Genomic DNA, 25348 nt, shown 5'->3' on the forward strand with positions numbered 1-25348 from the left:
CTTATCTTTGTGTTTTTGATTAACTCTTTAAGTAGCTCAAGCTGTCAACCAGTCAAAATGTCAATGCAGCTTGGTGATAACCTGTCTGAGACCCATTAGTGTTTTCTGTCAAACGCTCCGGGGCCCCACTGGTAGCCGGCATGTCTGGGGTTTTACTGTGCCTGAGGTATTATTGCACTTATTTTGTTCCCAATATGCTAAGAGATCCTGGGAAATGGTCTCTGTAGTCCTGTCGTGGGTTTGAAACCCCTCAAAGAGGTCGGCGTGTTGTCTCTAAAGCCTCGGCAGGCCAGGCTCTGCTTATGTTTCTGCTGTATGCAGTATAACTCGTGCATCTCTCTGTTCACTTCCAGCTGCCTCATTTATGCTTAACATGATTCTCACTTGAAACTCTTGCGCTCTGTTTAGTCATGCGGGGCTGTGCTCTGAAGAAGCAATCCACAAGAATCTTGCTTCTCTTTCTTCTTTTGAAAACATCTTTAGTGGTACTTTTCATATTAAACTTTAAAGACGTCTTCATCCACACCGCGTGTCCATCACACTTTTCTTGTTGGTTTCTTTCCTCACAAAGTGGGAAATTATCCTAATTTTTCAGCCATATATGTCTTGGAGTGTAACATACCTGCTGTTTTAGTTTGAGATATTTCCATTAATACCGCAGTATTTCTTTGTGAATTCTATGTAATGGGTCCTACTCTTTTGAAGTCATTTTTAATTTTCCCATTACGAAATTTCCTTGCAATTATATTTGAGTTATGAGGTAATAACAATACAGTTACAATGTGCTATGCCATTCCCAGCGCCCACACTCTCTTGTAATCAGCCTGGTCTGAAAGCGTCTTCTTCGTCTCGTGTCGACTTTCCAACATTCCTGGTGACTTTATGCTCCTAAAGCTCCACATTCTCAGTCCAGTGGACCATCAGTGCATCCAGCGGCTTATAAAAACACACTGAGGTCAGTGGGCTTTGCGATCCTCAACACTTTCCACTTGATTAATCTTTAATGGACAATGAGTGAACTAAACCCACAGTGCAGAAATAAAATCAACACAGTCTCCTCTCCCCTCAAGCATGCGGCTCGCTGGAGCAGTGGGATGCTCGGGAAGTGCTCCAAGATCCGATATGATCTAAGTAACCACAATACTGAACACTGTAGCCTACATTATCTTCCCTTAGTTTATACAGCCGCTCAGATCGGCCTCTTTGAATCACTACTGTCATGACAGATTTGTGGTTGATGAGCAAGGACCAATATTTTCACATATTCTTCTCCAAACCAGTTTGGTTAGGGTGTTTGAACCAGCAACATATAAACAGAGACAGTAAACACACCTTTAGTTTTCTTTCTTTAGCATCCTGGAGGGATGGATGGTGAAACCCTTTCAACTCTGGTTCAAAAGCCAAAACGTAAGCACCAAGCGTTGGCCTTAAAAGTTGTTGCTACTCTTTGCCGAACCTGCCTGGGGCAACAACTGCCTAAACAAAACCTGTTTTGATGATGAATGCAAGGGAGAAAAGTCAGACACTCCGGTCTACTGAAGAAAAGTGTCTGCGAGACACATTCACCAGCAAACTAAAGCACAAGATTGAGGGGAAACTAACATCACCATGTTTTTTTTCCTCCATTAACTTACAAATTTTATAACTGTGTAGGTTTTGCTACACAGGTGATTGGTTTTAAAAGACTGCAAAAACATCATATCTAACCAAGTACTTTTGGTCTAGTTTATAGTGCAAATACATTAGTACAGTTGAAATAAAACAAAACTAAATGAGAAGCAACTTTTCAGCTTGTTTTAAGTCAATAATTACTTAATACTGATTTTAAAAAAACAGTACTACTTCCAATGGCATTTACAACAAAACATTTTCCCATGTTTTAAGTGAAATAATCTGCCAATGGAAGTAATACTTAAAAAAAACAATATTAATGAGTTATTTAATAAAAACAAGTTCCTGTGGCTTGTTAAAAAGTACTTAGAATTAGCTAGATATCAGCATTGAGATATACAAAGCTTTTAAAAAAATTAATATTTCCCTTCATCCAAGGGCTGAAATGACCTGCTGTAGTGATAATTTCTTTTCTCTGGCCCAGACAGAGCAATTGGTCTCAAGAAGCCTGAGGAAATGGGTGAATTGTCTAAGGGCATGCATTTTTTCCTTCTTTCTTTTTTTTAACCATACTTCTGTGGATTTTATAAATCTCAGAACAGAAAGGATCTGTCCTTCTTTTTTCTATTTAAAAACTGACAGACAAAAAAAATTGTGAGCACTTGAAGTATCAGCACATTAGTGTTGACATTGAAGACTGAGCCTGGCAGCACAAAGGCTCCTTCACTGAGACACAAATATGGCTGCAGATTTTATAAATAATGAAAATGCACACTGGGGGAAGAAACAACTCTACAAAAGAGATAAATGTTTCTGTTCCCATCAGAAATGTTAATGTAAGAGCAGCCGGAGCCAATTTAGAAAAATGTTGCTGGATTTGCGTGTCCTCTGTTGGATGCTTGCGAATGTGTAAAATTTATTACATATTGCGGCTACTTTTAAAGCCACATATTTTAAATCTTGCAAAGATTTTTTTTGACAGAGGGACTACCGTTCTATCCTCTTAAAATGTATAAGCTCAAAAATAAAATTATATATATAAAATGCATTCTTCAATTTACTGGTCACTTTATTACGTACAGCTGTTTAACTGTGAGCACATTTGAAATTCAGTCAATCACATAGTTGCTGCTCAGATATTTGGTGATGATTTGTGGGAGTTTAAACTGAGCCCAAGAATTTGGTTGGTGCCAGATGGGTTGGTATGAGGATTTTATGTTTACAGAAGATGGAAATTATCCAGCTATGTCTTAATTCTGTCAGAGGATAATGTGGAGACTGGTTCCAGATGATGGAAAGCCAACAGTAGCTCCGTTTCCATTACAAATGTGCAAAAAAAAAAAAAGGTCAAAATAACAATTTTGGAACCACGGTCTTTCCATAAAATAAAAGAGGCAATTATAATCACATCTGAATACGCAAATTTATTTTTGTAATTCCAATTTCCACAACTATATGGTCCACTTGTTATATTATGCAGAAAACTACCTGTGAACATGTTGAACTTTGGGGGCTACACCAGCAGAGGATCACAATAGATGCCACCCCAATCAACTAAAAACAACAAACTGAGGCTAAGATTCAAAATGTAACAATAGCAGATTGAAAATCATTGACTGGTCTGATGAGTTTTGATTTTTACTGCTGAACTCAGATCAGATTCAGGTGAATCTGCAGCAGTTGTGTGATGCTAACATGTCAGTATGGTTCAAAGTTCTTGAGGGACATTTCTAACATTTTGTTGAACCCAAGTCATGGAAAAGGCAAAAATGGAGTCAAAATCAATACCGTTAACATTTTATTAGGTGTGCCTAATAAAATGTTTAATGACTATTTGGCTCTTAGATTTAATCTTTCTGTCATCAAATTTAAAATAAGCTTGTTGTTCGTTGTGCCAAGCCTTATATTGTAATCCCAAAACCGCATAAACAAAACATGTTTTCTTTAAGAAACTGGAAATTTGCAACATTTTTGGCATAACAGAGATCAGTCACCATATTCAAAATAACTGAACAGTGACGTTGCTACATTTATTTTTGTGCACACAAAAGAGATGGACAACAGTCCTGGCTACGGGGAGTACATTTTAGCTTGGAATTTTTGACTGAACTTTTCACTTTTCTTCCAGAAACCAAATGATTAGTTTGCTGCCGATCCATTTTTAGGATTTGTTTTTATTTCCACCACTTGAGCCCAAAATCTGCTTCCAAAAAGACCATTCCTACAGCAATACCAGCTCTATGCTGGGCCAGAACAAAGAGCCAATTTAGTTTTCAGCCAAGGTGACCAAATCCTAAAATATTAAGAGGACCATGTGTAAAAAGTAAAAGACTAAAGGTACTTTATTAGTTAAATCAGCATTTTATTTGCATGAGATTATAGTTTATTACTGGTAACACAACTATTATTGTTTGTCCGGATAGCTCGACTCCCTTCACTATGATCCAATTAAAAAAATACCACAGGGTAAGATTGTTTGCAGTAAAGCATACTGGAGTTTTTCCAAAAGAAAACCAGTTAAAAGCCCATTCAAACTATTTTGGAGGCAAAAAAAAAAAAAGTACAGTAATTGCTTCCTATAACTCTGAGGCTTTTTAAGATGAATGTGATAAAGTGAACTAAATCATGAAAGACGGCACCAGAGGAGTTAAAGCTACTCATTTGAAGGTGAACTGTCAAGAATATATTTTTTCTCGATTCATCCTCCGCTCTTTCTTCTCCCCTGTCTGTGTTCTTCATCTCTGATAGCCCATTAGCGAGGATAGCGGCCACAGCATCGGGCTTAGGTCACTCGCAGTTAGCGATTGTACAGCAGCGGGTGGTGGGCAGATGTGTAATTACAGCCAAGAATAGGCTGCTCTCAGCGACACATTGAGGCACAAAAAAACACACACTACCTCTGCTCATAACGTAGCACAGCTAGTTGCAAGAGCCCAAGAACTTTAAATGCACACAAAGGACTAAGTTGCCCACCTGCCCATACAAAATGAAAGAAGCACATGTGGTAAACCCTAGAGGAGGCAACTCCTCACTCATTCTGAACTCCTATTTAAGTCAGATGCTGCAAATGTCTCTATGGTTACAGCTACAGGTTGAATCTTTCTTCCACCACCTCAGAACCTCTAGTTGCAGTCGTCCTCATTGCTTAGCACCAGGGAAAAGTGTATAATCTGCTTAAAAAGCACAGCTGAAAAGCACTGCACATGGCTGATAGACTGCTTTCAGCTTTGACTTAATGTTCCTTTATAGAAGTCACAGCGATAAGTGGGTCGGGAGTGAACATTGATTGGACAGAATTAAAAGGAACTCTTTTGGTACATTGTAAAAGAAAAGGAACACTTCAAGTTCTGATGGCTCGCTCTATCTCAAATTACAAGCACTTTCTTAAGCTTCATCGTGGAGTGCTATTACCACAGAGCAGCTTGGCTGTAACAATGACTTACAAAGTGTAGAAGGACAAAATCAAGACTTTTTATAACTTTATAGGCAAAGGAAAACAAAAGTGCAAAGTGGGAAATATGAGAATGAAACAAAAGTACACTCATCTGTCCTTTTCCAGTCAGATCATCTACTGCGCTAGTGTTTTTAATTGTGTTTTACTGAAATGATTATATGCAAAAGATAACAGGGTGAGGAGTGAATATGCAGAACATCTCAGTTATTCTATAGTTTTAATGGTTAAGAGACAAATTTTTATTTTTGATGCATTGGTTAGATTTAAAATACTCTGATGTGAAAGGAGATGTTGTAGAAATTGATAGATATCTGATTGATTGTTCTGTTTGTCATGAAGTGCTTTTTGCTTATTTTGTACAAAGTTTAGGTGAATTTGGTGTTATTTACACTTCTCCAGAACATGGAGGATTTAGTCCTAATCTTATATATTTAGTAAGCTTTTGTGTTGACTCAACTGTTTACTGCTTTCATGAATTGAAACTGCAATGAAAACTCAAGGTAGGCAGTCTTTTCTATCCACCGTTTCTGGTGAAGCTGACTGATCACAAAGATTTTCCTGAGATAGATGTGACTCCATTTTCATTTTTAGCTGTTCCTTCTTAGATCATAGTCATGTACCGGAATACAGAATTAATTATTAATTAATAATATCCTTCCATCATAGCTATTAAGGGATAAGCTCTTGTATTTTTTAGAGGTATTGATGCTTTCAGTGTTTGTTTTCAGGGTGTCATTTAGGTCTACAATCAAGAAAGTTTTGATTTAAGATTTTTATTTTATTTTATGCATTAAAGTAGAAGCTGTTTGAATGATAATAAATGTGAGTCTAAATTTTATTGGATTTCAAATGTTGCAAGATTTTGCATTTTAATTGCCATGTAAAATCAGCATATTTTAAAAGAAACAGTGAATACTGGGAAATACATGAGAGAAAGTACACACTCCACAGTTTCCTTTTGACAAGTTGAGTGATTAATTTATTAACATTATTATTCAATGTAATTAGAACTTCAATACACATCTGAGAACAAATTTTCTACACATGTGCGTGTAAAATAGTATATCTTTTCCACATCTTTAAAGATTTGGCTTTAGCCCCCTTGAAAGTTTTTAATTAAAAAAAACTACTTTTTCCACATCTGTAAATGTTTTTTTTTATTGTATTTCTTATATCAAGATGTAAAGTTAGGCCCAACTGATGTTAGCTAACTAACATCAGTTTTGATAATTATCAAAATTATCTGCTGCTTCAACTAAAATGTTACAGTCATGACAAAATCGGGTTTTCTTTGTTAGCGACCAGAGAAAAAAATTACTTAAACTGTTTAATGTAAAGTCAGTTTAGTTGTTTCTCACATACCTTCAGATAACAAATGCCATTTTGCACTATGGAATACAAACAATAGATGACGGATGTGTGCGACCACATGTACTTAATCATATGCATGATTGAGTGAGTTAGTGTGTGGAAATTCCTATAGCTCTGAGCTTTTGACCCTTCCTATTGTTGCAGAGCTGACCCAAGGCGTAACAGGGGTTGTTTAAGGGCTTTGGGGGGGGAGCAGGAGGCACAATAAGGTCCAAAGTACATCTGCTGCCCTGAGCAGTAGGCAAGAAAAGGTGGGGGAGTTATGACTTCAATATAATAAGTACAGAGGGTGAGTGGGTTGCCCTCAGAGCAGGATGTACATGCAGTCAGTGCGCACTAGATTGAAAACTAGAAGGGATAACGGGGTGGAGAACAAGAGTACATCTGTGGTTTTCCCACTTCCATCCAACAGCCGACTGTCAGAGGCTTTGTGTTGCGAGTAAAATTTGTTGGTTGCCCCCTGGAGACCTAACCTGCTCTGGTTCATAGAGAAACAGATGCCCAACAGCAAGTCGTGTCACATGTTAAACATGTGTAGCCTGTTGTTAGATGGTGAACTTTCAGCGGCACGTAGCAAAATAAAACCATCCTACTTGGAGTTTAATGCACTCGTTTTGTGAAGGCCATGGGTGTCTGTGTTTACAAGATGCCAAGTGGGAAAGGACACCAGCAATGAACTTAGAGAAACATTTGCTACAGATTATAAATCTGGTAAGAGTGGAAAACATTTAACTGACTTCTGTTTTTTTCATGTGTGGAAAATTACCCCAAGGTAAGAACCCAATCTGAGAATCTTCAGGCCTCAAGTTGCACGTTAAATTTTAAAGAGCAATTTAGAACAACTAGAAAATGTCTGAACAAGGACCGGTTATTTGGAAAGATTATTAGGAGAAAGCCCCAGTTTGAAAACAATATCCTTTGGACAGATGTTTTTACAGCACTAGACCAAACAGCAAAACAGGACAAACCAAATGTGCACGGTGGTGGAGGAGTGATGATTTGTATCTCACCAGGAACTTCTCTGGATGTTTTCTTGGTAGCTGACAAGATGATGTTTCCAAACACAGTAGCATCAGAATGACTGTAAAAACAAAGGGTGAAGGGCTGAAACAATTAATCTAATAGAATATTGAAATAATCATCAACTAATTTAGTAATCGTTTAATTATTAACTAAAGTGTACAAATAAAAAAAAGCCGTTTGTTAAAAAAACATATTCAGAGCAGCAATTAAGGCAAAACTGTACAAGCTAAATATACATTTCATATAAGATAAAAACACAATTGTCTATCAATACTCCTCAATTGGCATTTTATATTCATCCAGGTCAACTTCACTAATGCTATGTTATTGTATTTTAGGCAATAAAATGTTTAATTTCTTAATTAAAAAAATAATTTACCATCTTGTAGTGAAAAATCTGCAGAATATGCCATTTATTTTGTCTGACTAATCATCAGAATAATCAATAAGTTAATCAATTACTAAAATAATCATTAGTTGCAGCCATAGGTGTTACAGTGACCCAGTTAAAGTCCAGACTTCAACTTAACTGAAACATTGAGAAATGTTGAGATGACAACTAAACCAAATAAGCTGAAGCAACATATCGTGATGAAGAGGATGTCATAATGCCTCAGTGATTCATGCAGTCACGGAAACCCAATACAAAAACCGCAGCTCTGTGTGTTTTTCTTGCGATCCGTTCCCTCCTCTCAGTACCACAGCATCTGTTTCAGCTCCAGCTTTGATCAGCTCTGAATGGTTTGGCCCCGAGTCCCCCTGGCCTCACAGCTTCCACATGAGCAGTACCCCTTTAGCGTCTGTCTGCCACCCATCCAAGCGCGAGGAGATACAGGATACCTCCATCCTTCAGCCACCGACTTGCACCTGGCTCATATACTTCAAAGATCCTATCATTTATGAATGACTTTATTTATAAACAAGGTCCAAAGCGCTCACTTTCTCACTGCTGCTCCTGGTTTTTTGCACTTAAAGTGCTTCCCTGGCTCCCTGGTGGCCTTCTTTGGAGATTGCAAAGTGAGCTGGGGTATAGATAGCACTATGATAGGGATGTGTTTGGATGGTTATACACCAGAGGAAGTTGAGCTGATGTAAAATGTTTTTTTTTTTCTTCCCCCAATTCTCTCATATGTCTGAGCAGGAGCTGACTGGATATTCATTTTCCTTCTTTCATATCAGACAGACAGCTGTGGACAGAGGAGAAGCTGTCACAGTGTTATTACAAGTTTAATGAAAATCTTCAAGTTGAGATACAAGTTTTGAAAGATGAATATGAGATTGATAGAGGAGTAGGAGTGGATGAAAAGGCTGTGATTGCCTTTTTCAGGAATGTACAGATTAAGTTAAAATTCTGCGGATGTGGAGTGCTCTTTCTGCAAAGCCAGGCGTACTTTGAAGTGATGACAGTTGACTTGGTGAGCTCCCAAATAAAGTAGAACTCGTGCTTCAAAATAAAACTTCTTGCAGCTTGTCTCAGTGTTTAGTAGTCGGTGTCACGGATGGCAAGTAGATGATTTGCAGAAAAACGGGAAACGATTTCAAGAAAGCCATGTACTCCCTTATCTGCCATTTTGCACCACACATTTGAAGTATTTTCTAAAGTGTAAAGTAATTTTTAAGAGAGACTTCAAAGCTTTTCGCTGTTTTATGGGTCTTTCAGTTATGGATGAACTTAAAAAAAAAGGATGCCTTTGCAAAAATAATGTCCAGGTGCTAAGCTGCAAAAGAGAAGAGCAGAATTGATTGTTGGATATATGTCAGCTGCCAGTGAAGCATCCCTGCTTTTGATTTTGATGAGAATAGAAAGATGGATGTGAATGAAATTGGATTTTCATTTATAATATCCTTGGGACAGAACAGGAGGTTCTTAAAGTTTAAAGTTCTTAAAGTTTGTTCAGGAAAGTAATACAAAGCATAAAACAAAATGAGTAACTAAGCTTCTTTAAAAAACGCATAGATGGGACATTAACTGTGTGTTGTGCTCACTTCGACGGTGTTGTTTTTTTTTATACATATCACGCAACAGCAAGAGAGGAATTGCTTGGCAAAATTAAGTGTAGAAACTTTACATCCTAGCCTGCAGTTAGGAAGCAAATTTTGGATTACATGCCATTCTCCAAGTGTTGGAAGGTAAAAAAAGGAGCTTGCTGTATCAATTTGTGTTATCAATTGATTTGATTGGATCATCAACGGATGATGAGTCCATGAAGCTGTAGACTGCTAGTATCATTTCAGATGGTGTACATCTAGTTTAGCTGATGTCAGTTTATTTACTTTCCAACAAGCTCAGCTAATGTCGATCATAACTTCACAGTCGACACAGTCGGTCATTTCAGAAAAAGCCAACTAATCCTTTACGGTAAGGCTCAGGATGGGAGAAAATGCCTCTGCACCACACATTTGTGTGGTGAAGTACACTGATGACCAAAAAGAACATAAACATACATTTCACATTTGCCAAAAAAACATCTTGCTGACTGCCAAGACTGTGACTGATGGGACAGAGGTGGACTCTTTAGAAAATGTGCATACCATTACCTCTTGAGATAAAACAAACAGTATTTAAAAACAACAGAATGTCAAACCAACACTCTGACTGACTTGGGCTGATTTACATCATCACTTCCTGGTCAATGCTGAAGTGCAAAAATTGTACAAAGAAGATTGAATGTTTAATGTTCATACCCACTTTCTACTGTTAACAATTGGATTAAAATGTTATAAAGATTAATTAAAAATTAACTCTAGCTCCAGCACCATTAAGTATTAGAATTTGGTGAAGCCCCTTTTTTAACCCAACATTTAAACCCAGGGTAATATTTAGTTTACATTTCCTCTTATTTCCTTTCGTTGTTTGGTGGTACTTAGGTAACAAAGTTAGCTAGCTCTACTATTCAGTTGTCGGTTTGGATAAACTTTTCTACATTATTTTGGGTTGATTTTATGTCTTGTAAACAATTTCTGTGTTGATTTGTCCAATGCCTTTGAAAGAGAAACAGTCCCACAGCATCACTGATCCTCCACCATACTAAACTATAGGCAAGAAAGATTTTTACACACATTGCTTATATGTCTCGTTCCAGCTGAAATGCCGATAGCATTCTTTATTTATTTTATGGTTTTTAACTCTGCTTTCCCAGGGGGGTTGACTTTACTTTATATGAATGCTAATGAATGATCTGCCACACTCTAAAAGAGGAAGGTGATTAAATAAGCCACCTCTCTTATTACTGCTTATTGCAAGCAAACCTTATCCAATCATCTTCACATGGCTGCTGGTAAATGTCATACTGAAGGCAGAAGGAGGAAGAGCAGGAATCAAATCATCTTACGGGTTTAGTTCTTAATTAATATCTAGTTTTTAATTCCACCCTGATTTGATTATAGCAACTATTACATTACACTGAATTGTGGAACGTACGTTGCTGCGGGTCAGTTAAAATATTCGAACTTAACTTTTATAAAGTTATATGTAATTAGTTAAGTGATAATTAGATTACCGTCTGTTTTCAAAAGATTGTACAGGGTACAAAAGTCAAATGATTCCTCAGTCAGTTATGTGACTGCCTAACCGTGTTTATCTTTGATTCAATTTTACTTCACTTTTATGTGTGCTCCTTTGAAGCTCTGTCTCCTCTGATCTGATCTGATCTGATTTGCACTGGATTGTATAACATCCCTCCTTTCTTCACAGAAACGGCCGCAGTTTCTCCGAGCTCTCTTCTTACTTTACATGCTTGAGCCAAACGGACAAAACCAAAACAGTGTGTGACTGAACCATGTCCGCTCCAAAAACAAGATTTAATTCAATCGACTGTTATCTGAAATTGTAAAACTTACAGAACAACAAGAATATAAAGCAGATAAAACTCTTTTCTTCATACACATCCTGCACAACACAAACAATTATTTACAGTCACCTGCTTTTTCCAGTCAATTGCCTGTGAGTGTTTGCAGTGCAGTAACAAAGACGACGCGTATCTCTGAGGAATAAAGGTTGTCACTGTTCAGGCTGCCACACATCTTTTCAGTTTCAAGCAGTTCGCAGGGGAATAAGTCAAGCAAAGCTAGAGAATGAGGGTGCATTTAGATCATCAGAAGACGTGTGTGTGACAAAGACGCTCAGTGATCTTTGAAAGCAAAGCTCAGCATGAACCAGCCTGAGACAGACGCAGAGATCAGACAGCAACGGATGAAATGCGTAGCTGCTACTCTAGTGGGATGAGTATGTGTGTGTGATAATGAAGGAGATGCTGGAGTTGAGGGAAACTGAGAGCAGACACTCTTCCATCTCTATTCCACTGAGGCGTCTGGGTTGCAGACGGCCATGATGCTCTGTCTCCTACCTCAACGCTGTGAGTTCTACTCCATAAACCTGCAACAGGACAACAGTCACGAGCATTAAATCAGCGTAGAACCATAAAAGGTGCTTGATGCCCTTCAAAGGCTGCACAGTCTACAAAGGAAAACTGCTGCTTTGATCAATATCTTTCATGCAAAGGCTGCAGACATGGAAGGTTAATGGACATTTAACCTCATGTCGCTTCCCCTGCCTAGTCTGCCTGCTAATGCTTTTGAAATGTTGAGACAGCCATAATCAACAGCTCAGCCTTTTTGCGCTTGTGTGTGAGCAGAAATGTAGTGTGTGTGTGTGTGAAACTGGAAGAGCAATAAAGCATAGAAACTTTGGTTCTCGGCCGAGGCCAGCTGAGGTAGCTTCATTACAAGTCTAATAAGGACTTACTTCTCTGAGCTGAGTTTATTTTCTGACAGCCTCAAGCTCCTAGTGTAAAACTGCAACAGTGTGTGTTAGTCAGAACTGTATGTCTCTTGCTCTTTAACAGACTGAATAAACTTTCGACATGTTCATTTTATGAACTCTGCAGCTTTGAAACAACCAGCGTTTAACTCTTCCTTTAATGAAATCATATTTCACAGCCTTCTGCAACTGAAGCCGTTTTCAGCTCAAGTAATTACAGTTAAATCCAGTTCCGAGTAATTAAAACACAATCACATCACAATGCAGCTGCAGCTCAGTCCAACTAAACTGCAAACATGATCCAGTTGTGTTGGAGGTGCAATTCAGATGACTTATCAAACAATTCAAATTCAGTGCAAATAAAATTCTGTCAAGTTAATATGCATTTTTATCACATGTAATGCAAATAAATTCAGTTCATTGTTAATGATGTTCCAAATTAGTCTAATTCTATTGCAATTGGCTGATTGGAATCCTGTTACAGTACAGATTGTAATGCAAATGCAACTCAGTCCAATTATAATACAATATCTGTAAATCTTACACTAATAGGCCTGCTTGGAAATTTCATTTCTAATTTTAAAGTGCAGCTACAGTCATTTCCTTTTTTAGAGAGGAAGTATTTTTGATTTAAGCTCCAATTGCTACTTTGTGATGAACAGTTTGCATGAATTAAAGGACAGATTTGCTTCCCAACTGCACGCAAGAAAACGTTTATGCACATCTACCCAGGCGGGTTCCCCTTCATTCTGAAGTGTGAACTGACCATTTTTTGTGCTGGTAATAAGGTCAGGGGCTTTTAAACTAAACAATATAGGTTTCTGGAGGTGGTGACATTGTAAAATAACATTTTGTGCAGCCCATCTTTCACATAATGAAACACATGCTGGTTTGTATTGGAAAGGGCTTGCACCAGGTCAAAGTAAATCCACCTCATCTCCCAAAGGTGCCACAGCAAGTTTAGCCTCAAACTGTTTACCTCAGTTTGAGGGAAAACTTTTACAGAAAAAAGCCACAGTGGTTCAGAACTTGTGAAAGAGAGGAGCAACGACTGAAGTCACTTCCTCTTTCAGAGCGTCCTCTAATCACCAAGGCAGCGGAGTGCCACCAGAGCCCTGCCGCTGCTCCACTCTCCTCCTCCTAACTTCCTTTTATTGCCTCACAATGAAACCATTTGCCTCCCTGCAGGTTGCTACGACACTCTACCGGCACAACTTGAAATGCCTCCCCTTAACTTTGAAGGTGGATTTTGAGAGGGATACTATGGCGGTAGTAGAACAAAGATCAAGTGGCTTACTGTTGTCGTTAGCACGAGCATTTTTCAGACATTTGGCAAGGGTTTTCAGAGGTTCCTGATGGCTTAATGAGAATTTCAGGAGCATGAGCTCAACGCAGGTTTAATGGTTTCCTTCTTTGTTACGAAGTGTTGGAAGGATATAAATTATGCTTTGAGGTTACAGAGTAATCCAGTGAGACGGGTGAGGATTCGTAAAGTAGCGACACACACTCTGCCTCCCCAATCAAATGCCTCACTTCAGTTTTACTGTTTTGTTTGTTTTATTGTCTGTTCATGTATAGCCAGAATATCCCTAGGGAGCTGTTCAACGAGCAGTTAGACAGATGTCAAATTTAAGACAGACTGTCCTTATGGAGGGAGTCCATTTCTCAAGAGACAAAAAGAGCAAATGAACTCTTACCGCAAGCCCTCAGGCCTTATTAAGGTACTATATTAAGTTCCAGTCTACCTCAGCATCCTACACTTTATTCTCACCGTTTGGATGAAGCCCAACTGATGGGTGATGTTTTCTCCCTCTTCTGTCACCTCCTCTCTGCAAATACATCTACAGCTTGACTCTTTCTGAAAGGGAGAGAAGATTGCATGCGTTAAATCAAGCGAACGCAGACTTTTTTTTTTTGAGGGATGTTTTATGCTTTCACTTGGCAGGGTGTTCACTCCTTGCCAGGCATGATGGTTTTTAATAGCCCCTGCCAGGGAGTTTGCTCCTTCCACCTCGCCCTGCTCCTGCCACATCCATCTCAACCTGCCCCTGTCTTAAATTCAATTGACCTTTTGTTCCACCTCACATTGAATGGGCTCAAACCAGCTTCACCAAGACTTTTTTTTATGTAATCTGTCTTACTGAGACCAAAGCTTTCATTTTCTGTCCATGCAGCTGCTCATCCTTTCCTCTGCAGTGCTGTTCTCCTTTTTGCTTGGTCAGGGTCTCTTTTTGCTGCTTTCCTCTGCTGTTTGTCCCCTTGATTGTTACAGTGATTGCTGTACTTTATTTGCACCTCTTCAACTTGCTTCAAACACTGCAATTTGCTCATCCTGTCCCTCAGTGCACTTCTGTGTTTTTTTAATAAAGTGCTGACGTAGCCTTGCTGTCACTCAGGACAGAAACGAGCTCTGCATTGTTTTGGCTTGACAAGACTTGTCGGGTGAATTACCTGCCAATCATTTTCAGCAAATTCGCCCCAATGGGCTCAATTCAGGTTCTTATTACATGCTCATTTCAAACGAGTACAGTTGTCTCATCTTTGCTTCATTTGACATTTCCTCAACTTTCTCTGGATTCTGCTTTACCGCGATATCTGCTTCCCTCGCCGTTGTCAGAGTCTTCAAATCTTTTTTTTTTTTACCTCATTCCACCCCAGGTACTCACTTTCTTTTCTTCCCTAACTCTAACCTTAATAGAGGTCTGCAAGTGCGTGATACGTATTAAAGACAAACTTGCACAGCTACAGCACTTCAAGTGTGACCAGCACCAATCAGGGCCTGCTGTCATACAATGTGAGGTTTGCTGACTGTTTGACTTTCATGCGATTGGTTTCTTTGGGCTGTTAGTCTGCAGTCTCAGCAGTACAGAAAAGAGGCAATCTTGAGGTAATGAGGTCGAGAGTGGATTTCCTGATTCTGTCCTGTAATATTTGGTCTAACTCACTGTAAAAACAGTATCTGGGTAGTTTTTAAAGGCATCTCTGTGAGAACATGAACATTTTTTAAAATGTTTTATGTAGGGGTTTTCACTTTACAGTCTTTTAAAAAGCAACAACAAATCAAAATGAGTTGTAAAAACAGTTTTAAAAAGTAAAATCAAGCATTTAACTATAGGGATGCAAGTTACTGATTAATGAGTTAATCTAAAGTTAACTGATCGATTTACGATTAATTACTCTCGTATCAAGGGTGCCAACTAACTTATAGAGCAAAATATTTCTTCATAGGCTACGCTGTATAAAAAACAGACATTATTAAATTTCAACATCATTTTTGTGTCAGTTGTACTAAATACTGGCTGAACAACCAGAAAAATGTGGTTTTATGTTGGACATATAAAACAAAAAGCACAAACCTATTAGATTGCTGAATAGAAAAATAAAAGATAAAAAGGATAAAATGTGAATAACACTTAATCCACATTAATTAGCAGACATATATATACACAGAAGTATCGTTTGTAGTTGCTCTCGGAGTAATAAAACTTGACTCCGTGAAATGCATGAACTCACAACAGCCCTCAAAATCAACTGTGCTTATTGGCATTAAGTATTTTTTCATCACATTATAACTTTCTGCGTAACGCTGTCGTCAGATCCTCACCTTTGTAGCACATCAGTAATTTTTGAACGAGAAATCTCGTCCCACAGCGGACTCCCACTTTTGACCGCATGTCTTTCCTGTTCTGATATGGTTCCGCCATCTTGTTTCAACGGCTGTGGTTAAGAATTACCATCGGCGCCCTCTGCTGGATGGCGGCCAAAGTACAACACTAAAAGAAGGTCTAAGCAGACTTTATTAAATTTGGACATTTTTTTTTAAATCTAATTAATAATTAATAGACAATTAATCGTAAGTGGATTAATTGTTTTCATCCCTAACTCACAATTAAAATAGTCCCGGCTGTAATCAGGAATTCAGCTATGTGGTTAAACATAGTTATTTTGTGATTTAATTCAGCTTTTCACTAGGCCAGGTTGGCATTTTAATCACTTTTTTCTGCAGTAAATAAAATCCTCATTTGGAAACAGTTTTGTCACACAGCTTTTTTTTTTGTTGTTGTTGAATTTTAAATTGTTTAATAATCTGGACCATTTAAGTGTGACACTAAAAAAAACAACAAAAAAACAACTTTTTCACAGCACAACCTTTTTAACACAGAGTAACACACTTTAATCCACAAAATGAAGAAAAAACATTCTAAGTTATTATTGCTACTGAAGTGTGCAGTAAACTAATGCTTTTTGGTATTCAGTACATTTAGCCCAAAATGACAAAGTGCATTAAGGCGAGAAATGAATTCAGAATTAAACTGCGACTGTTATTTATTCATTAAGTGATTTTGCAACAGATCCTCTGTTGTGCTGTCCAGCTGTCACTGCTGGACAGCTGCATAAATAATGAGGGGATGCAGGTCGTGTGCAGCTTTTGTCACTGTGTCATTCCATCGCTGACAAAAAGGACCCAGCAATGCCTCACGAGACAAAGGCATGAAGCTGTTGAACAAGTGATTTCCTGCGTTGTGCTAATCTTTCAGCCTAAATAACATTAGGGGAATAAATCTAGTAGTCAAACTTTTCACCTTCCTGACGAGGGCAAATATTTGATTTGATTTACTAATTTCCCTGCATTCCAAGGGGTGTAAAATGGGAACATTCGTAACAAACAACTGCTTCTTTGTGCCCTGAAGTGCAGTCGTGGACATCAAGCCCTTGTCAAGTCCTAATGGGGGGAAGAGCGTGGAGGGTTTCCTTCATAGCCGCAGCCACATTCCTACGATTGCCCAGATATTTTTACAAGTCTTCTAATGAGAGCTGGGTCGCATAACCGAGAAGTCTGTGGCTGTTCATGTGTCTTTAAACTTGATCAAGGCGCAATAATAAAACTCAAGAGTAGGAAAATGCAGAAGTGGATTACACAAATTTATTAGAAAATGTGCAATTTGAAAGCATAAACAACGGTTTTTAGTGACTGGTGAGCGTTTACTTAAACCTCTCAAAAGTCATTCTGAGATGAGTATGGGTTAAGTCTCCAGTCAGCCTTCTAAAATTCAGTTTTGTGTGTATAATTCTCTGAGCTGCCCCTCTCATGTGATAAGGAGAGGTCACAGCTGTTTGGAAAAACCCAAGAGGAAACTACACAAAAATATGCACGCATTACTGTGAAGATCAGGACTCATTTGCATCTGTAGAGTGTATTCGAGCTGCAGCATGACCGAGTGCATGGTACTGTGAATGCTTTAATGTGTTTTTTATGTACTAATGACCTTTCAGTCACCTCTCAGGAAATTTCTCATTGATAAGATGAGCCACGTCACTGAAATAAAAAAAACAACAACCTTGCAAGGTTAAATCTGGTTCAAAATAAATCCTTACAAGATTTTTTTCCAAATACTCCATGACCTCATACTATGTGTTGATGTGTGTCCACAGGTTCCTCTTATTACGACAACGTCAGACCGCTGGCGTACCCTGATTCTGACGCTGTTCTCATCTGCTTTGACATCAGCCGACCAGAAACATTGGACAGTGTCATTAAAAAGGTCAGTTTTATTTCTATTCTCAAACGCTTTACATCAGCACTTAATATGTGCTTATGGAGGAAAAGCAACCAGAAAATCCACCGATCAGCATCTCATAATGACAGATTTCTGTGCCAGCAGCTTTTCATGCTCCAACGGTTGATCAAATGAGAGACTACAGCCTCCCATTCTTTTCTTTCATCAAAATGTCCATGGATACTTGACCTGCATCGCCTTAAGAAATAAAAGGTCAGCGTGAAGAATGAGAAGGGAGGCTTTGCAGCTGGGTGGCTTCGAGAAATATATCTAAAATGCAAAATAGTCAACCATATCCAATGGGTTGCCTCAGAGAGTTCTACGACAAACTGAGCTTTTAGAATTTCAAATTTAAGTTTAGTTAAACAGCTGTCCGGATGTGAGGGCTAAATGTCAAAATTCATTGCAGTGCGAGTGACAGAGGGGGTGAAGTTCCCCCTTGTGGTTTGTGAACTTTTTACAGCCAGTGAAATATCTGAGGTGTTTAAATTACCAACTTGATGAGTTTTCTGTGCTTGCATGTCTATCATGTGAACCAGGCTTTTTCTTTTTACTAGCTTTGCATCTTGAATCCATGTGAGGGTGTTCGCCTTTAAATTACACACTTTGCAGACTAAAGACTTTCCCACAGCTCCCCTGTTGACGTGTTTAGAGGTCTGTGGGGAGCTGGTAAAATTCCCTTGAAGGTTTTGCAGGTCTCACCCTTGATGGCATATCTCGGTGGCCTCTTTCAACAACGTGGAGCATCGCCTGCTTCTCGTTTTAACTTTTTTCCCAGGAATTACTTCGTAGGAGGGGCTGCCATGACCCCTAGCCCCTTGTTGTCGCCCCAGTAATCCCTGAAACTCAGGGGGCGCATGGAAAACCTGTTGGACAATCCGCATCCCAAATTAGACTCTTGACCTGCAGAAGCGAGGAGGCCTTAGAGGTCGCTAGATGACAGCTGGGGGAGGAGAGAGGGTTAAACAATCAAAGCTTTTGACTGGGCCATATCAACAGAATAGGGACCCGTTTGGAAGGTTAAAGGTGGTGCTAAGCGTGAAGAATGAGCGGACACCGTGACATTTTGCACGCGGCAGGCGGTATAACTCTGAGCCTTCTTGTATTTGGGTTGCAGGGAAGAGAGACAGTGTTGGTTGAGCCGTGTCTCAGAGTGACATTTAATCTTGAAGTGAGTTTAGAAGAGAGACACCTAGACCTTTTTCTGAGGGGAACCTGAAATAGATCTGTTGACGGAGAATGCACGAGGAATGTGTAATGTTTTCTAGGTAGAGTGGAAATCTGAGCTACGCAAGATAACACATGGTTCAGCTCGTGCAGTGAAACATTGAACATTGCTTCAGAGGCAGAAGGAAACTTTCAACAAATCATTTTTACTTGCGGATATGACAAACATCAGTACAGCCTCTTGGTAAATATGGCGGCTGATAAAAGGAAAACAGCAAAACATTTTTCTCATCATCATCAGAGAAGTTGTTGTTTCTGAGTAAATTTTCAGTGTTTCCATTTCTGCAAAGTGGAACCGCTTAGCAAACGACATGTGAATGCCAAGCAGACCGGAGACCTCTCCAACAGCAAGAAGTGAATCAGCTCAGAGGGAAGAGTCTCCATTTAGATTAGCAATAAAATAAACAATGAAAGGCTAACTTATTTTTTAGTAATAATTTACTAAGAATACTTTAATAGTAAAGTAATGTCCATTACTTTGTTATATATAGCATATTTCTTTATAATGTTCAGCTCCAGCATTTTGAATTCAGCTGGCAGCATTGCACCAAGCTACTTGGACAACCATCAAAAGGAAATAAAATATTCAAACTCTAAACAAACAATTGCTAGATGTTTCCTTTCTGTAGTTGCATTTTTTTTCTGGCTGATATTTTAAACACTTTGTTCTGAAGGTTCTGCCTCTGAGAACAAACAGCCAACAAACCCTACCCTTCATCAGCTATTTGGCAGCTTTCCTTCAATACATGCCTGAGAGACAGAGGAACTGACAGTAACCCTGAGCCAGGCATTGTGTGGCATTTATTTCTTTTTTTTAGGGTGATGATTTTCAAAGCTTTGTAACAATAAATACTTGCCCTAATCATAGCCTGATAAACTCTTTAAGGTATTGGTCAAAAGTGAATGCAAATGTGTGTGATCCTGAATATTTAAATATATGACTGAGCTTTTAAGTAAGTTAAGCATTCCCTGATTTTCAATTTGATAAAAATATTCAGTCTCTGGCTTTTATAAAGATCTGACCAACAAAAATCTATTTCCATACTGATTTCCCTTTAAGAATAAGTTTTCTTCTTGTTTTATAGTCAGTTGTCAGTAGATTTATTTCAGGAACAGAAGCAAAGTCACATCGTGCTGTCTTTGTAATACATGGGTTTACCATTTTAAAATAAATTATTGTAATACCAGTTGGTACACAGTCAGAATTAGTAACAGATATTATGTTTGCATGTTTTCCCTAGAGGGTGTAGATGCTCAGAGATTTCCAAAAATCTGCAGATGTATGTCACCACTCCAGAATCATCAGTTCTTTGCATTAATGGCCCAGATTTGTGAAAGTGGAGTTCTGTGGGTTATTTCCAGAATTCACAATCTTATCTGTTGCAAACAGCATTCAAGTCTACTGCATTTGTCAGACACTTTGTTTCACTCTGGGTTGGAGCTGCTTGCCAGTCACAGTGGAGCTGCTTCCAAAGCAGATTTCTGATATTTTAGAGTAGCAGCATTTTAAAAAAGAACTTTCTGGTTCATGCAAACATTAAAAGGTCCAAAATGTTCTCTCAATTTAATCAAGACCTCTTGCACTTCTGAATTTCTCATTTTACATTGACTATTATTCTCTAAATAATAAACTACTACTGCTAATGAATATTTCATTAGCAGACCATTTAAGCCCTTTCAGATATATTTTCATTTTCATCTGTGCATGTTTGGGGATTGTTGGAACAAATTAAAAGGAAGCATCGTTGAAAAGACTTTTTATATATCAAATTGAAATCGGCAATAACATGAAATGCCAAAAATTATGCAACATAACAATGAAAAAGTAGTTTTGTTTAAATCCCAAAGAACATAAAATCATTCACTTGGTTGTTCATAGAAACATAACTTTCAGGGTTATATGCAAAGTTTTACACAACTAAACAATTTTCATTACTCTCCATTTCCTCTGCATGACAAAAAACTGCATAAATGCAGCATTAAACTCCATCTGGGAGCCAGAAGTTTAAAATGTACCTCACCTCAGCTTTTTTGTGTTTGTGTGTGATGGTGAATATAGATATTATTTTTTCCTTTTGTCTCTGCAGTGGCAAGGAGAGACGCAAGAGTTTTGTCCCAACGCCAAAGTGGTGCTGGTGGGCTGTAAGCTCGACATGAGGACAGACGTCAACACCCTGAGGGAACTCTCCAAGCAGCGACTAATCCCTGTCACTCATGAGCAGGTAAAGATAAGCTGGAGATGGATATCTGAGATGAAAAGGGGGGTTGGGATAAATACACAGATAGTGTTTCCTCTAAGATGGCTTCCAGAGAGAATCCTCGGAAGAAACACTTCTTGAAACATCAACTAAAGCAGAAGGGAAACCACCAGGGATATTCATTTGGTTTTGCATTCTTAACAATCAAATACTACAGGAGCACAAAAAGTGCAGTGTAAAATCCCCTGAGGATGCTTTCTGTGGTTGGCACACTGACCAGAATGTGCTGATATGTAATTCAAGGCTGCTTTTCTTTGTTTTTTTAAAGGCCGCAGAAGAACCAGTGGCGAGTGGAGTTTACGTTTACAGTAACCATGCAGATGTAGGGGTTTTTTTGAAATGCAGAATGAATAGAAAACGGACATTGATAAACGGGCAAGTCCTTTTATCGCATTCAGCCTTGGCCTCTAAGCCAAGGACGCGGGGGAAAAGAGGGCAGGAGGCTGATGATAAACTGTAAATCTGGGAATTTTTTAATCAGCTCTCATTGTGCTTTTGTTACTGTCCTTCTGTGTTCGATGTACAAGTCAAGGTTTTTCTCAAAAGCTCAGCCACATAAAAAGATTAAACAAACAAAATCCAGATAAACAGTAGAGCAGATCGTATGCAGACCACATAAAACACTTGTTTTAGTTTCAATTTTGTTTCAGGGCAGCTGTGTTTGAAGATACCCCCCAAAAAACTGAGTCTGCCAGCAGAGACCAGAGCTGCGCACACAAACATTTTGGTGCTCTAATCCAATAGCTTGTGCTGTTATCCTGCTGTTGATCTCAAATTGATTTAGAGCAGAGCTGAAGAGTCGCCAGCGAGAGTGACCACTGGGTGAACTCCAGGTATTTCCACTCTAATCTGATGGAGATTCGATCAGCTGGGCCTCCTCCAACCTGCCACAGCTGAGTCTAAAACCGTTTTCCCGCCTGATGAAGGCTTCGCTGCTCATTACATGAACCTCGGAGCGCGCCGCGATAGAAATCAAACCACGTCAGCTGAGGATGTAAACGCCGTTTGGAGAGCATGTGGTTTAAGCTGCGTCCTGCGTCCTACAACCTCTGCATGCGAATTAAAAGCCGCTCGTGAAACAAGAGAGATCAGCCGAGTCTGAAGTGCATCGCTGAGTGGGGCCTGGGGATTTTAAAATTAAATTTGCTTCACTCGATCTTAAGCAAACAATTTGCAGTCTTAATTATCTCTGTATATTGTTACATTACTCAGGGGTAATCTTCAGATCTAGATGAGTTCTGTTTGAGTTTAGTCTCTCTGAACGGCTTCACTGACAACATCAGGTGCTTCCTCTTCCTGAGAAACCAGCATCTGTGTTCATCTTGTGACAAAAGGCCTTTATTTATTCACTAATTGTTGCATTCTGCAACGTAACTCTTTTTGTAAAAGTTACATTTAGCAATCTGAACTGTCCACACATTTAAAACTAAATGTAATTTCTTTGCTATGGAGCCGCCAGACTATTTTCTATAATCTTGAAGTAAACTTGACTCAGTGTTGCCTGGGTTTACACCTGTTTACTTCAATCTTAGCATCAACCAGCAAGGAAGAATCAAATGGAAATTCAGATGGATGAGTGGATTTTTCCATCCATCTTATTCATGTTTACAAGTTTCATGTTTAAAATCTGATATTTTTGGAAATATGCCACAGAGTTATAAAAAGCTTTGGGATTTTATAGATTAATTTTGGGCTAATAAACTAGAGTTTTAGGAATTTGTGCTTTGAAATATTGGAGTGAACCCTGTTCAAGGAAATATGACAGTCTTTAAGTTACACAGGACCCAAGAGATTCACCCTCCTTCAGTACCAATTATTGCCTAGTATTTAGTGCAGATTACTATTTGGTCCTAATCCTACTTTTTCTATGTCAAAATGTTTATTCTTTAGTATTTTTAGATATAAATAAAGAAACAAGACTAAGAAATGCCTTTGCGTCAGATTGTTGGCAACAAAGTGCCTGAATGTGTGATTTAAATTTGGTTCTTTGCCAAGTTGTCTGTTATGTATAGAGTCTATACTATAGACACAACACTCATTTATCCATGAGCATTTATATGAATTTTTATGGATCAGATTTAGTGACTTATAAAGCATAAAACACTAATCTGAAACAACCAAGTACTGGGCTGAGTGTAAGTCTGATCAAAACAAACTTTTAAAGATTACAACAAACATGAAGATGTCAGATTGTATTTGTTTGCAGTGTTGGTTCCCATGAGAATCAAGTAGCAAAATGTAACTTATCTGTTTGTTGCACCTTCGACATATTTCTGTTGTGTTTATGCATGTGACGTCAATGGGAAGTCAGTTCTGCCTGTTTCCTGTCAAGATTAGGAGTAGTATTTCAAATGCTTGGAGCGAAGCTGCTCTGTATTTTATCCTACCAAAGAATTTAGATGTTTATGAGTGTCAAGGCAAGCTCTGTAACGAGAGTGGAGCCTGCTACACTTCCATCAAAATGTTTTTAAGTTGTTTCTGTGGCTGGTAAGTTAAACTGTCTTAACTTCATCTCCTCTCTTTCTTTGTTCCAGGGAAGCGCAATAGCCCGACAGATGGGGGCGGTGGCCTATGTGGAGTGCACCTCCAAGGTTTCGGAGAACAGCGTCCGCGACGTGTTCCACATCACCACCTTAGCGTCGGTGCGGCAGCCGCATAAGCCTCAGTTAAAACGCAGCAGTTCCCGCAGAGGCCTGAAGAGGGTCTCGCATCTGCCCCTGCCGCCTCTGACGGGTCGGACTGAGCAAACGGACCCCGCCCCGGCCATTCAAAAGGACCGGGCCAAGAGCTGTTCACTAATGTAGAGAGCCCCAGCCTCAGTGATATGCAGTATATATGTAAATACACAAAACAGAAATATATGAAAGAGAAAGTCTATTTATTATTTGAGAGGGATTTTTGTTTTGTTGCGCATTTTCTTTTCTTTTTTTGTTGTTGCACTCTACGTGAGGGAGAAGAGAAAAACACCGCTCCGTGAAAACAAATGTTTTGGATTTTATTTCCCTTTTTTTGCTGTGTGTAGGAGTGTGTGTGCGTGTGCATACTTTAGAAGCTGTTTACTTCTTTGTGTTGTTTTGAAACCATGGCAAATTGGACTAACCCTCTGGAAATGCAGAGGCCGCGATAGTGGAAGTGCGGTATAGTCTGAGGGAATTAAAGTGAAATTAATTTCCTGAGAAGGATGGCGCGGCGGCGAGCGGGAAGTGGCCATGTGAGGGGAGCCGTGTTCATTCAAGATATCAGCGAATGAAACTTGTTGTTTTTCACGGAAGGTGTTGCTTGGCTGCCTGAAGTTGCTTCTCCTGTTGCTAAATTTGGGAGGAAAACAAGCAAATCCATCATTTATGCTGAAAGTGGACTCTGGTGTGTATCTGAATGATGACGGTCTATTAAGAGAAGGTGGTTGAAGGAGACTGAAATGTTGTTAATGGTGTGTGTGTGTGTGTGTGTGTGTGTGAGCACTACCACCAAAAGTGCATCTTAGGAACAAAATATTGTATTTTATTTAATTTTTTTCCCCAATTTAACACTATTTTTCTCTTTCTCCCATTTGTGCCAGTTTGATTCTGGAATTAATGCTGTTAACACAATTTTAAAGATTTGTGGGAAAATAAAATGCTTAAAAACTGGGGCTATTTTGTTGTGCTTGCACTCTGGGAAAGTGTAATTTCTGTTTAGACTGTATTTTATTGCTTTAATTATTTCAATGGCAATGAACTTGCTACAGATTGATTTATTCTGTTTTTGCTTTTCTTCTGACAAATTTAAACGTTTAACTTAAAAGTTTAATAAAGTACATCTTGAATATCTGAGCAAACTGAAAAAACAGGTCTGAAATTATGATTTCAATAATTACAGAAATCTATCTAGAACGTTGTTGCCTCCTAAACCTAATTTGTTGTGCCATCCTTGGTGACAACTTCTAACACTATGACAACACCGGATGAGTTTTGGCACTGTCTGCTTTTCAAAATTGTTTTATTTCAGCCTTATTTGAGTTTTTTAACATAAGCTATCCATTTTAAGGTTATGCCACTGAATTTCAATCATGCTTATTTCTAGACTTTAACTAGACCTTTATAGGAAA

The 25348-nt window shown here is 38.7% G+C and overlaps 1 protein-coding gene across 1 annotated transcript in view; it reads left to right on the plus strand.

The window, feature by feature from the left end:
* Nucleotides 1–24892, plus strand: part of LOC102221022 (rho-related GTP-binding protein RhoN-like) — a 30315-nt gene extending 5423 nt beyond the window's left edge. Inside the window, exons 3-5 of the mRNA XM_005796677.2 lie at nucleotides 17652–17761; nucleotides 21091–21225; nucleotides 23796–24892. Coding sequence (XP_005796734.2) covers nucleotides 17652–17761; nucleotides 21091–21225; nucleotides 23796–24065 — 515 coding nt within the window. The 3' untranslated portion in view covers nucleotides 24066–24892. The remainder of the gene's footprint in view (nucleotides 1–17651; nucleotides 17762–21090; nucleotides 21226–23795) is intronic.
* Nucleotides 24893–25348: the final 456 nt, after the last annotated feature.

The sequence above is a fragment of the Xiphophorus maculatus genome, chromosome 16 (assembly GCF_002775205.1).
Source record: "Xiphophorus maculatus strain JP 163 A chromosome 16, X_maculatus-5.0-male, whole genome shotgun sequence".
In the NCBI taxonomy this organism is placed as follows: domain Eukaryota; kingdom Metazoa; phylum Chordata; class Actinopteri; order Cyprinodontiformes; family Poeciliidae; genus Xiphophorus; species Xiphophorus maculatus.